Source organism: Diadema antillarum, unplaced genomic scaffold (assembly GCF_040938485.1).
Source record: "Diadema antillarum isolate AM-2024a unplaced genomic scaffold, OU_Dant_1.0 seq00001105_RagTag, whole genome shotgun sequence".
In the NCBI taxonomy this organism is placed as follows: Eukaryota; Metazoa; Echinodermata; class Echinoidea; order Diadematoida; family Diadematidae; genus Diadema; species Diadema antillarum.
The window spans coordinates 345,112-359,576 of NW_027271921.1; the positions used below are offsets into that span (position 1 = coordinate 345,112).

Sequence of the window (14,465 nt, forward strand, 5' to 3'; positions counted from 1 at the left end):
GCTGTGGTTTTAACTCGCAGCATGGCGAACGTCGTGAGCAATTTGTAATTTCGTCTCATTCAAACAGGCGAGATCAAATTGCTGATCGGTCGAACGGCAAGTCTTTCTTTTTCCTCAGCCCTACAATCACCCCAACACACCTGATTGGCAAAACTGATAAAAGTTACGCTCCACGTTCCAACGAAAAAAAAAAGTGAAGAGAGAAAAAAAGCCGTAAACCACCAGATGTTTTTCCTCTGAAGGTATCAAGGAAACAAACATTTTTAACCCCCACTTCTTTCGAGACTGTCCTTGACAGAAACGTTCTGCAGTCCGTAAACGTTCGCGAGACACGCTGGCTCGCACATACGAGCCTGCAAAGACCGATTCTCGTCCAAAGGGGAAGGATTACGCGTTTTAGCTCTCCAAATTTGCAGAGTCTGCTAAACCTATTGGGGCGAATTTAACGAGGACCCGCTCTGCTCCCCTAACGCGTGTCTCTCGGCTCTATTCCGCGAGCGGCACACGCGCCTCACAAGTTTGTCAAGGTCTCAGACTGCAAGTACCAGCCTGCACCCAGGGGTCTAGTGCCTGTCGCTTGAGCCGGAAACTCCTCGTTGCTTCCTGTACTTGGTTTACGTTGACTTCGGTATAAATCTACCCTCGGATGCCAGTAGTAACACTGTTATTTAGTTCACCCGTTGTGCGGACGGGTATGTTGCGATCGAGTTCGTCCTACCCAACACAGAATTCATCATTACTTTAACTACCCTTGGGATTAATCTTGAAGTTCAGCGTTCTTCATTCGAGATATTTAGTGAACTTTATGTGTGTTTTTTTTTTTCTTCCTTGTGTCTGTCTTTTCTATGAAACCCTAGCTGGAGTCGCCAGCAGTCAAGTGTGTAGACCACATTTCCACACACCGACATTTCAGTGGCTGGATAGCGGCAAGTCCCTGCACGGAGTTCAGAGTTCAGGTGCCTGGTGTGGAGGACCATTCGGAAGTTCAACCCCCCACACTGGTCCAACGAGCTCGTACACGATACCAGGCTCTGCTCCCATAGCGCCTGGCTCCCACGGCCACCACAGCACCGTCCCATCAGCCACTCACCAGGGCAACGCCGCCGCCGCAGCCCACTACTTCAGTTTCCCGCCAACGCCACCTAAGGACAACACGCCTGATAACATCTTAACACCCGTCAGCCTACACACCACGGCGGACTACGGCTCCGAGTTAAAGAACGCGAGTTCATCGACCACGTCGAAACCGATCCAGTGCAACACGAGCGGGAACCCGAGCTCGCTTCCATCCTCATCAGCCATGACTTCGAGTTCTCTCGACTCGGCCTACTCCCAAGCCCCACACCACGTCCCAGCGGCATACGCACCCTTCATGTCGGACCTACCCAACGGGGCGCTGAATTTCCACCACCCTGGAGTCCTGGCGAACAGAAGTCTAGCACCAGCCCCAAAGCCACGAAACAAAAGCAGGTCCACCACAGGTGAGTATATCTGCCAAACTTCTTCTTGATTATCATAATCATTTCCACTCGAAAGTTATAAAACTAGGAAGAGGAGTAGAATAACTTGCAATAATTACTTCTGCAATTTTTGAACACAATTTAATCTGTGAGTCGACGCTTCGTCGCGACGGTGTTTGTGCACTCTTTGAATATTGAAATTTGAATATTGATTTTCAACCTTCAGTTATCATCATATTCAATCATTGGAGATTTTGATGGAATGTTATATGTAAGGGGCACTAGCGAATGTGGGCTCTGCTATAGCAATGTGACTGAAAATGGAAAGTGCATAACTAGCTTCTTTACGTGCGTCGCGTTTCTTATTTTTCTTTCTGCGAGATCACAGCACGTCCATGCAGGATGTATAGCGACGTGCGTAATTTCGTCATATGTATAAATATAAGGCCACATTAGAAGAGTGCGATCATGTCCATTTTTCGAGCAACACAGCTTTTGTTACCTCATCTTCCTTATGATATTAAAAAATGATAAATGGAAGTCGAACTGATACCGGAATAAAGTATGAAGGAAAGCAACTACTCAGCTCTAGATCACCTTCCGTTTATGAAACAGACAACCACTTATCGTAGTTTTGTGCTCAAAGTTCTTTCATACTCAATTCAAATGTGCTGCAGCAGTGAAAGACAGCCAGTAAAGCAACCTGTTTCTACCTCACGACCCCATTATACCTACCCTGGCGAGTCCCTGGCGATATTGGCTCTGGTAATCGGTCGATAATCGCGATAATCTCGGGCCAGGATGACGATTATCTCATCCATTCGCGCCCTAAGCCGCCTGTTTTAAGAAGAAGCCTTCGCGCTTTAGAAACGCGTCTCGGGCAGACACACAGTATGGTGCCAAAGCACAGGTGACTCCGCTAAAACTAATTCGTTCATCTTTTCTTGCAACCTGTGGACGGGTGTGTGGAGGGACCGCGTTTCTCTTTAATCTTTCGAGAATATTATTATTATTATTATAATTATTACCATTATTATTATTATTACCATTATTATTATTATTATTATTACCATTATTATCATTATCATTATCATTATTATTATTATTATTATTATTCTTTTTTTTTGTTCTCGGCTACCAGGAGCAATACATTTTTGATAAATGCCCATAAATTTTAGATCGTATAAAGTGAAGATCTTTTATTGAATGGGTTATTTTCACTTTCAGTTATATTCCATCTGTAGATGAGTTATGAGTTATGGCGCGACGTACAGATTTATTTAGGCCTACAACATTCCTTATTTACGAGACCTAACGGAATTATTGCTGATACAGCATGCGGCAGTGGTTAGTGGCGACGCGATGATGGAAGTTTCAGGGCGCGTTTGGAGCGGAGACTAGTTAAGGTATATAATAATATCTCCGAATTCACACATTACTTTTGTAATTGGACAGCACCCCGTCAATTTTTCTGTCTCGTTTTCGGGGGCAGTACCTGAAAGCATAATATCCGGCCCCTTGTTCCCATCGTGATTCTAGACAAATTGTATCTCTGTCATATTCTACGCGACCTGTCACGTTTTCTTTTGGTCCACGAGCCCAAACTAGAAAGAGAGAAAGAGCACAGTAAAAACGGAGATGGGAAATTGAATCTAATCGCGTGTGTGGCACACGACTTTCGCGTTACATGACATAGCATCACGCCGCGGAGGCCGGGCGGTGACCCCTCGTGCCCTCCCCGTTTGGCAGCCAGCTTCTCGGGTTGCAGATCGCCGAAGCCACCTGTAACCATTTATACGATGTTTATCGAGCCAAATAGGGTTTCAGCTGGCTCTCTCACACGTGATGGCCATTTGTGGGCAAGCATCCCCGTATCACCACAAGATGAGAACCAACTATCTCTCTTGTTTACAAATTGTGACGACAATATATATATCATTTGTATAGCGTATATATGTATTTTTTTTTTTTGGGGGGGGGGGGGTAGAGAGGTGTAGCACTTTCTGAATTTATAGTAACAAGTGGCGCTTTAATATCTTCTTTGTCTGTTGAGCGATATCAGCGATATCTTGAAACGCAGACGTGGTTGTCACTCAGTCTAAGTGGAGTCTGGGTCAAAGAAGTGCGAGAAGAATCAACTCAAAACATCTCCCCCTCACACCCCCACCCCACCCACCTCGTCCTCATATACCATGTCCCTTGTCGTAGAAACACGTATTACAACCATGTTCTAATATCTGTCGCTCCTAATTAGGAAGATGTATTCTCATTCTTCCTCAGTGTTGACGCTTTAGCAAAGGTTTGCCACACCACACCACTTCACTTTTTTTTGGGGGGGGGGGGGGGGGCATTGAATTAGTTTGTCCCATCTAAACTGTTCAGCAAAGAAGACCGCATCATAAAACTTGATTTGCATTCCATTTATTTGGTTGAACATTTTATTTTGAGCTGAACATTATCGGAGGGCAGAATCCACAAAGCTTATATTTACTTATAACCTTAATATTCATTCTGGTTTGTCATCTCATATACATCACGTTGGAGTGACATATCGATTGAGTGATCGGATTGTTGACGTCACTAAATTGTGTAGTTAATGTACTTGACTTGTTACATTTTCTCGAACAGTGTATGATTTAAAGAATGTGTGTGTGTTCTTTTTCTAATATATAGCATCATCCGTCATCCATGAGAAGGATAATTTGTTCCCCGAAATAGATATTATTTTGTTTTTATTTTTTGATTGGTCTTTACACATCGAAGAGGAAAACAGCAGCCACTTAGGGTCACTTGACTTAGAACACAGAGGTGGCGTATCACCCCCTACTTAGAACGCGAGGTCGAGATCGTCACTGCTCGCCATATTTTAGAACTGACTGACTTTCAATAATTATGTTTATGTAGATTCTTTTCATAATGCTCGCTGGACTGATTTCACTTAATTTTTCGGTAATTTATAATCATGATAGTACAGATATTGCTGAATAAAAAAAAAATTGACTGTAAAATCATATGTAGGTGTTATCAACAATCTTCAAGTAACAGAAACAGAAAAATTAAGGCTGTGATCGTAATATGTCATGACAATAAAAAATCAATATATTGAATCCGGTTTTTTTTTTAAAAGGATTAACCAGAATTAACTTTGATATTGCAAGGGGCAAGCAATCATCTATACTTTTATGTAATTTCTCTTTAGTGAAGGTTCGAAATGATATTCTCAATGTTCACCAAATGTAAAAATGACTTTCCTGGCAAGTCAATTGTTATTGTGCATCCTATGTCTTTACAATGTTGACACGCACTCACACTCACATTATGATCTGGCTTTCAATACAAATAACTCGATGTCGCAAATTCCGCAAAACATACCTACAGCTGGGATCTGCCATTTAACTTCATTACTTCATTTTCAATGGTTAACCCTGGACATGCCCCCAAAAGAAGAAGTAATGTAGCCATAGATGTTATTCCTGTTAAAGATATCTTTTGAAGGAGATCTTGCCTCGTCTTCCTTTATGCCGCTAAATTCACTTTGAGTCGTTTTCAGAATAGCGACAATAAAAAGCGAATCGGTGAAAACATTTCAACGGGCCTCAGATGTTTGAGTCGATAAGGCGAGATCCAGAAATTGGCGATGATTAAGGAACCGAGCGATCCCGAGCGATAAAATCAACCCCTGATGGCACTAATTGTCTGTGTTCGCGAAACAAGATTATAACATGGTTTATGACCAACATGTAATCAACTCGCTTCGAAATAGTCAATAATTCATAAAATACTGAATATAAATAGATAAAGAAAGATTCTTTCAATGTGACTAAGCAGTCTTGTCAACGTTGAAATAGAAAGAGAATTGCCCATTTTAAATTCACTTTATTTCTCTGACCCCTGGGTCAACATCAAACGGATTTTAGTCAAATGCGATGACATATAAATTGGTACTCAGAACATTATCATCGATGACACTTGTACATCCAGGTATTAATCACATGAATCATATATAGATTTATTGTTGTGTGGTTATTTGGAATGTGATTAAGATATAATCATAATCTGTTGTAGTGCTTTTTCTTAAGATTAGGCCTACACAAAAACTCTCAAAAGAGTTGAGAATAAAATGGGGAATTTTAAATTATGTGAGGTCGTGTCTGAACAGATCCTGAAAAACGAATAACCCTGCAAATTCCAAGTCATTCGAAGAAAAACTTGCACCTTAATTAACATTTGTGTTTATATGGACATCATTAAGTCGAACAGTAGCGACTGAAAGGCATTTTGCATGATTTAATATCATAATTATGCAATAGATTAATATTTGAACAAAAACAAAACAAAACAAAACTGGCTTGTAGAATGCCATTACTTCGATCTGATTATGAGTCAGAACTCGCCCATTCCAACTGCCATACTTGCGTGAAACTCTAAAAAAACATATTCTTTTCGTAATATGCAGTCATAACATTCTTACAATTTATTGGTTTGCTCAGAATTTGCAGTATACTTTGATTTTATCTCTCCCTCTAAAGCGGGCGAGAAGGAGGGATGAATGTTTTCGAATTTGATCAGACGTGGAAAGGTACAATTACATTATGCCGAGCGGAAATGGCCAAGCAGGTACCCCCTCTGTCAACTATTAGCGAGTTGAACATCGCTGCCTACGTCACAGCCATTAATTGGTCGGGCCAATTCCAGCAGCGGTAAAGGAGTGCTATACCACTGCGGTGAACTCTTGGCCGAAGTCCAGTGAAGAGGCGACAGGTCATGTTGTTGTGCCAGTAACTTTCGGTTTTCGGCTGCCCTTTCTTCGAATCGTAAATGATCAAATTGTATTAAATGCCGGAAATACAAAGTGGAAAAGCTGGGAAATGCGGCAATGCGCGAACTTATTTCAAACGAGCCACACTGTGTTATAGGATAGCAGACTCGAATAATATCATATCGCTGTGAGTTTTATCTTAAATTGAATTCAGCACTCCTTTGTTCATATCGTGCGATTCATTCAGGATAATTTATGCCGAAACTCGCCCCTCGTGACCCGTTTACTTATGCGAATGCGAGGACAAACCTTTTCAACGGCTGCGTAACACAAGAAGAGGGGAACACAGCGACCCGAAACTTCCAGGACGCTCATATTCCCTTCTTGCTTCGCCGCTTGCTTCCTCACATAGGATAGTGTGGCTCCTATAATTAGCCTTCTCGATTACGTCAAAATTTCAGACGTACAGCTAATAGTCAAGTAAACCTGTCGCATATTGAAAAGAGCGCGCGCTGTACCTCTGGGCTAGCAGCCAGCTGACTCGTCGTCACAGCATACTTTATTCAGCAGCGATTATCACAAAATGCAGGATAGCCATTACGTCATAGAGGAAAGGGGAAGAAAGAGGCGAGTGAAATAGGTCGAGACCTTGGTCAAATGTGCTGCAGATTAGTAATAGATATCTGATTGTTATTCCCCTTGCGTCTTTTGATTTTTACTTGCTTTCAAACATCTTCCCCTCTCTCGATGTAGTGAACACATTACCCCCTCCTCCTGTGATTTGTATTCATAACCATAGCTCCTGAATAAGGATGACGCCAGGAAACGCGTATTGAAAGTGTGACATCGAAATAGGCCATCGATCTCATTTTTAAAGAAAAAAAAATCATAATAACAACAACAAATATCTGAAGCATTGTGATACCGATCTCTCGATAGATTACACCTTCATGAAGTTGATAATGACAGGTGATAACCTGAAGGACAAATCATTGCCTTTGTGCATGTGCCTGAAAAAAAAAAAAGGATCACTATACAATGACATTATGTTTGAAAGTATCAGTTAAAGGCCATTTTAACAGAAATCTCACGCCGTGCACAAGTTGATAAAGATTAAAATCAGACAAACAGAAAATAGAAAAGTCATCAAAATCGAATTTAACTTCAAAGAAAGTTTTGCAATTCAAAATTTCGCCGCTACTTTGCAAATTGTCCGAGGTAATGATTTAATCAACTCAAAATTCTCCCATTTGTTTGTGTGCCAAGATGTCATAAAGAATATCATGATTTTTGAACATTGATTTTCAACTTTAACCCCCCCCCCCTCCGACGTCATTGCTAATTATTGCAACGCAATGCCATTTGTTTGGAAGGATACAAATTTCTCTCCTCGAGGACATAATGAATATGATGAAGACAAGTTGGTGAAGATGTAGGCTTATGTGTATGTCACTATAGGAGACTTACGCAGTAATGATATTGCCACCTCGTCTGGTTTGCACATGAAATGGCAACTTTCTGTACATTTTTGTTTCACGTGAGAGTTTGACAAAGACCTCTACTGTTCTGTTTGTCTAATTTTGCACTGAGTATTAAAAACAATGTCAACACCAAAATTAAGTTGCTGCAAATAAGGTTAAGAGACACTTTACTCTAACGAATATTCAACTCTCAACAATCTATTTTGAACGTCACATAGTTTTTAGACGTATTTCAATACGATATCTGTCGTAGATCGTAAGATGATATCAAATGACGGCGACTGTGGCTTTTCGCATTCAAATGGCAATGCGTTCGGTCGAATATTACTTTTTGTTGATACATCTCAGAGAAATATTCGGAAGTCTCTTCAATTATTTCTGTAGTTTCAATTACTGAGAATCCTTTCTTTCATTTATCCGTCTGTGATTCATTCATTTGTCACAACATTTCACTTCTATATACGTGTCGGGCAAGCTACTGTTTATGTCAAGAAAAAAAAAAGGTTAATTATCACTAGTGACCTACTTAAATTCTCCGTCGTTCAGTCACAATCAAAGGTATAAAAGGTATATCCTTAATCTTTACGATAATACTCGACGTGGCTATCACTTCTTTGTTGGTTGTCATTATACTTGCCATTTGAAATGTTTCATTCTGACTTCGAAATGTATCGAAACTGATGTGATAGCATTCCTATCATTTCATCCCTTATAACAAACGACGAATATTCGAGATTTTTGTTTTCCATAGCTTATTTGCTTATACATTAAGGCAGTTACAATAACCTCCTTCTAACTTTTTTTTTTGTATTGTTTAGTGGTTTTCTAAGAGCAGATTAAGAAGAATCCCGCTAGCTAAACGGCAGAATGGGTGCGTAATTGGAATCGGAAATTATCGGAAAGTGAGGAGCTCAACAAACGCACAGTTCGCGCGCCATTTTACATTTTGGGGTAATACTCTAGCTCACTCTCTTTATTCTCAAACGACTGGGAGGAAATTTGAATTACGGGGGGGGGGGGACACTTCGGACCACCTGACATCAACCCTGTTTATTGCACTCAACTTTTGACCTCAAACTACTTTCTTCAGAATGCAGTTGTAGCAAATTTTCTGGCATTGTTACAGATATTCTATCCTAACCTTCAGCGACATTCGTGGAGGAATACATCAATGGATTTTCATGTTTCTCTCTTTAAAATAGAAGACCACATTTGAATCCTAATATTGTAGTCTTCATTGCAGATGTGAGAAAATCATTTTATCCTTTCCAACGATGTCCTTTTCCCCCTTTCTGTAATGCTATCATGACCAGATATACTACACTATAGACTGAATGATACGATTGATGAAATAAGTGTGTTATGGCTAGACTTGACTTCATGGATAACAAACGTTTCGATGACAAACAGATCAATGAGTAAACTACTTGTGATGAAGTTTTGTTCATTAAATCATAGAATCAATCCAGAGAGGCGAGTGGACTTAGTGGTTTGCTTCTTCAGGGGTAGACAAGATTTTTATTCTTACAGCGCCCGAGAAGCAGTCAGTTGTCTGGACCTCTTACCACTGACCGGTAGTCCCGATTTGTAGTGTCAACCGCCCCACGCCGCGGGTCGGCGACGGGTCTTCCTCCCACGTCTCGCTCCTTCTCCAAAACTTGTTTTAGATATGAAAATAGCAGGGGGAAGGGGAGGGGTGTACCATGGTGAAGGATTGACACAATGTGTTTGCAACCCAGCATTTAATTATGATTAATGAATTTATGATTCAGTGTACGTCACTGTTTAATCTGTTTTACGTAACACTCTTAATCTCAGCCACACGCTGTTTCATTACAGCCGTATACTGCACGCGCGTCATACAAACAAAGGAAATAACTTCATTATTACCAGTGTTAAGTGGCTTGGCCTTCACCTATTACTCTTCAGCTAACTCGAGCTAAATTTATGTTTCAAATATTTCAACGGATGTAAGATTCCGATTGACAGGATGTAAGACCAGTTGGCTTTTATTGTGTCACTGACGTAAGTTGACGGGACTTTTTGTGGCAGAATTACTGTAAAAAAAACAACAACAACCCAAAACACCAATATGACATTGTTTATGATCGGCGAATGCACAACTCTGCAAAGATGAAGTTTTCATACTCCTTTTTCTCTTTCCATGTCATTATCTTATTGTATGTTAATCTTTTTTGAAGGATTTATACATCAAAGAGGAATAATTCATTTGCGTCATGAAAACGGCTGTATTTGTATCGCAACATCTGCCACTCCGTTTCTGATTGCATAAGCTCTGGCTTTATATATGTCTATGTGAAAATCTGGCTGCATTTTGTTTAAATGGAGGTCTGACATAAATTGTATTTTTTGTTAAATGTTCTTGATCTGCAGAGGGGCGGGAATGCGTGAACTGCGGAGCAACCTCCACGCCGCTCTGGAGACGAGATGGCAACGGGCACTACCTGTGCAACGCCTGCGGGCTGTATCACAAAATGAACGGACAGAACCGCCCGCTGATAAAGCCCAAGCGAAGATTGGTGAGTCGGGTTTAATCGTGTTGGGACCGTCACACCTTCTCCACACCTTCTTCAGACATTTCCAATTCAGACAGTGCATTTTGAATTTATTTCATTCCACTATTCGTCGAAGGCATCCTCAAGAGAAAACATAGAGGCAACCAATATTCCAAAGGGATTATTGGCAAACTGTAGACGTTCACTGAGGAGAAAGCGCATTCAACAGCTTGGGAATGAGTGAGGTCCACAAACGCCAATCTATACGACATAGTCTACTTACAATAATCTGAATTAATTCACAAAGATTTCCGATCAATTGCAGTGCATTACTCTTCAATCACACGCACATACGTAGAGTTATTTGTGTATAGCCCCAGGCCTATTTGATGCGTGTATTTAACCACTGAATTAGGAATAAAATGATTGATAGAAGGACAGGGGGAGAAGAGCGGCGTAAGTTGAGTGACTTCCGCAGGTGACACTCACCAGATCTATAGTTTGGTCGTTTCTTAAGTCAAGTAGTGCTAGTACTATGGCTTGATGGTTAAAGAAAGTTTCAGACCTTGATACTGGAGATTCTGAGTTCGAATTCAGTCCACTGCTAACATCCGGGATACAAGATATTTAAACCATGATATCCCGCTTTACCCAAAAGTTCACATTTATTTGGTAGTCGGGGCACTGTTTACTTATGTCCCTCGGGAAGAACGGTGCTTACGCTTAAAAGGCTTCTTGGATAAATGTAACCACATAATTATTATAGTTCATCATGCATGGATTTTGCGCAAAATATGCAACAGAATTTATGTCTGGCGACAAAATTTGAATATCAATGTAATGTTTCGTTATCCACCAGATGCGTAAGGATGAGCTTGAATAGGCAGAAGGAATAATTTTGCTTACTTCTGGAGACTTTGTCATTGCGGTTCAATTCTCACTCTCAATGCAGCTACCATTCTAACCAATCTATCCAAGGATCGAACACTTCTTCAGAAGTACAGAAACAACAGACGAAATTGAACAAGCTTCTTACACAGTTGGACAAACAAGAGATCGAAAACCTCATCCCGAAATGCCAGTTTTCGTACTTGCCTGCTCGCATTGGTTGGCTCATATCTTGGTTTTACTAAGCGAATTTCGCTTTTCAGTGATATGGTATATTAATAATATATCACTAACTTGGTAGCTAACTTCCAGTATAGAGAAGCAGACATCACAACAGAATTTGGTATTTGGTATTGCCGGAGTAGCTCTCTCGCGCACTCTTTCCCCTTTCTCTCTCTTCCTCTTTCAAACACGGAAAATCGATGCCACTGATATCGAAAATTACTGTCAACCCAACTTCCCCAAATTTTTAGTCCAGGAAATACCTCGCCGACCAGGCAGCTATATTGATGAAAGATTTATGTTTCTCGGGAACAATATGAGGAAGCAACATGTGTACGGTTGGTTGCTAGCTGCGTCCCAGCTGGGGTCCTTCAGGAAATATTTATGAGCATTTTGAGAACGTTCGCCAACACAGAGACCATCATACACTGTGACATGCACACGCGCCTTTGGTTCCCCTATAAACAATCCGTTAAAATAAAGCTTCCTTCGAGTTTCTGGACTCACAATTGAAATTGACCATGATATGATAACTTCAATGACAGCAATCAAACATTAGAGTTAGGGTCGTGATAGGGTTTTAGGTAAGTTTGACGTGAGGATTAGGATTGGGGTTAGGATTATGTTTTTGGGGTAGAATTTATGTTTGGCTTAGCGTGCAGATATTTCATGGGAGCAATTGTCGCAGGAGCAACTGTAATGGAACCCTCAAAGTCATAAGACGAGAATGACCATGTTGATGTTGGACAGTGTATCTGAATTTTACTACCTTCATTTGACTGATACAATGAAGAGCTTATTTGCCTTTATTCTCCTTTTATACAGATTATTCATATGGTGTGTTTTTCGGTGTGGTTAATTAAGTTGCACTAGTAACTGCAAGGGCTTGTTTACAATGGCCTTGTCTTGTTTAATTAAGCGGGGTTCTTAAAAACCGAATGAATTTGATTGAACTTCATTTGTATATTTAAACTGTAACGAAATAAAAATCAATTTCTTGATAGGAAATCCGATGGTGAGATGGACAATGATATCAGTCTCAATCATAATAACATCAGTCGTGATTGATGAATTACCATCGACATAAATCCAATCAAACCGATGACTTTTTGGTAGTCACTGTACTTACGTTCACAACTACAAATTAGTGCATTGACCTATAGCTGATGGAAGTGATCACACGTTTAATGAGGGCGAAATGGCGAAACCACTATAGCCAATTCTTCCGCTGTAAAGAGTCACAATTTCAAGGGGAAGGGAAGGGATCTACACTTCTTTTTAATCACTGTTGGTATACCTGTGACGTTGCATCTGCTCTTTTGGTTAATTTAGTCTTTGGTTGACAAACACTGAGAATAGAGATGACTACCAGTTCTGTTCACTACACAAGAATCCACTTTTGTTAGAATATAACAAAACAAAATATATAGGCCTAAAATATATATGAAATATATAGGGCCTATGTATATAAAAGAACAATAATTGTTCTTTTACAGAATCCTATGTAAAGCTCCACAACACCAAATCCCCGTCGAAATGTGAAAGCAAATTATAACACCAGGTATACGACGTAAATTGATTCAAAATTCATAAACCAGAAGCTGCCTGGGCTCCTTTATTCTGCAATTATTATCGCCTATTGACATCAATTTCACACAAGAGCATGTCATCGATTGCTCTGTGGAATGCCTCTGTCTTTTGATTCTGTGGATGTTCGTTTATAGGCACGGTAGGACATAGTATTGAATTTATTTCTCCATAATTTCTCACGCTCCAGTCCGCCAAGCGCACGGGCACGTCGTGCGCCAACTGCCAAGCAACCACCACCACTCTCTGGAGGAGAAACCCCAATGGCGACCCGGTCTGCAACGCCTGCGGCCTCTACTACAAACTCCACGGGGTAGGTGTCTTATTATATCCGATTCGGTTTTACGTCTTCATGAGTGTCTATCATTTTACAGCAAAGCAGATAAAAACTGCTGAAATCTTAGAGTCAATTGAAATAAAAGTAATTATGAATGTATAGACATAATGTTATTTCGTACGGTGTATACATGCACATGTGTAATTGCATAGTCCTACTTTCTGATTTTATATCCACATGCGAGTACAAAATAATAAAGGCACTTCATGCATATATATATATATATATATATATATATATATATATATAAATACAGTTTTGAACATACGCTCGCTAAGTCATTTGGCTTTTCATTACATGAGCACAGCTGCAGCATGTGGAAAGAAGTAAATGCATTGTATCAAAATGATGTGAAGCCGAACATGGCCTTGAGACTGGTAAAGTGCAAGTCCCGTGCCAGCCCTACTTTCTATTTTGAGTCCTTTTTTTGTCTCTGTTTTGAGGGAGGGGAAACAGGCGAGTGGAGAGCCTGAATTAACACCCGAACCGGTTAGCTTGGAATGAAATACAGCCACGTATTTGCTTTGGCGCCCAGTATGAAATCTGTTTCCGGAGCTCCTACTCCACGGCTCACATAGCGGGTAAACAAACATTTCCTAAGCAGAAGTTGTGTTAGAACAATTATGCTGCCCGCATGTTTAAAAGAGAGAATGTAGGCCTTCTTGCTATACTCGACAACTCCACGTGGCATCGGCAAAAGCACCGATAACTTCTTAATTTTATAATATACAGGAGTAACATTAGGTTGTTTCTTTTTGGTTATTTCCATTTATGACTCGCGTTTACGGGATCCGCCCAATAAGGCGTCATACAGGTGTTTTTAGTGAAGTTTGTCAAGATCGAGTCGCAATCAAAGCGAAGTTTTCAGCCGATGTCATGCCATGTTAGGAAACACACGTGTGAATTCCTACTGCGAGATAGAAACTGACATCTACGCCAGGCCCCACTGTTGTAGGACGTGTGCTGAAAATTAGCGGCACGCTAGCGCGAATTTGCTGATGTCACGGCGTGGCAAGGCGCGCGGGCCAGAGCGGCACTACTCGACCTAATGAGCGCCAATCCGCTCCAAAATGTCCCAATGGACTTGACAGTAAAAGACGGAAAAGAGTCAACGTCCCCCCCCCCCCCCCCCAAAAAAAAAGGAGAAATCTATAAATTCTACGCTCCTCATTTCTCTCCCATCTCTCCGACTTCTCCTCCTCGTCCAAATGTGAT

General features: G+C 40.8%; 1 protein-coding gene across 1 annotated transcript in view; it reads left to right on the plus strand.

Moving 5' to 3' along the window:
• LOC139743756 (GATA-binding factor 2-like) overlaps nucleotides 1-14,465 on the plus strand; it is an 85,297-nt gene that overhangs the window by 52,894 nt on the left and 17,938 nt on the right. Inside the window, exons 4-6 of the mRNA XM_071654211.1 lie at nucleotides 858-1,481; nucleotides 10,095-10,240; nucleotides 13,104-13,226. Coding sequence (XP_071510312.1) covers nucleotides 858-1,481; nucleotides 10,095-10,240; nucleotides 13,104-13,226 — 893 coding nt within the window. The remainder of the gene's footprint in view (nucleotides 1-857; nucleotides 1,482-10,094; nucleotides 10,241-13,103; nucleotides 13,227-14,465) is intronic.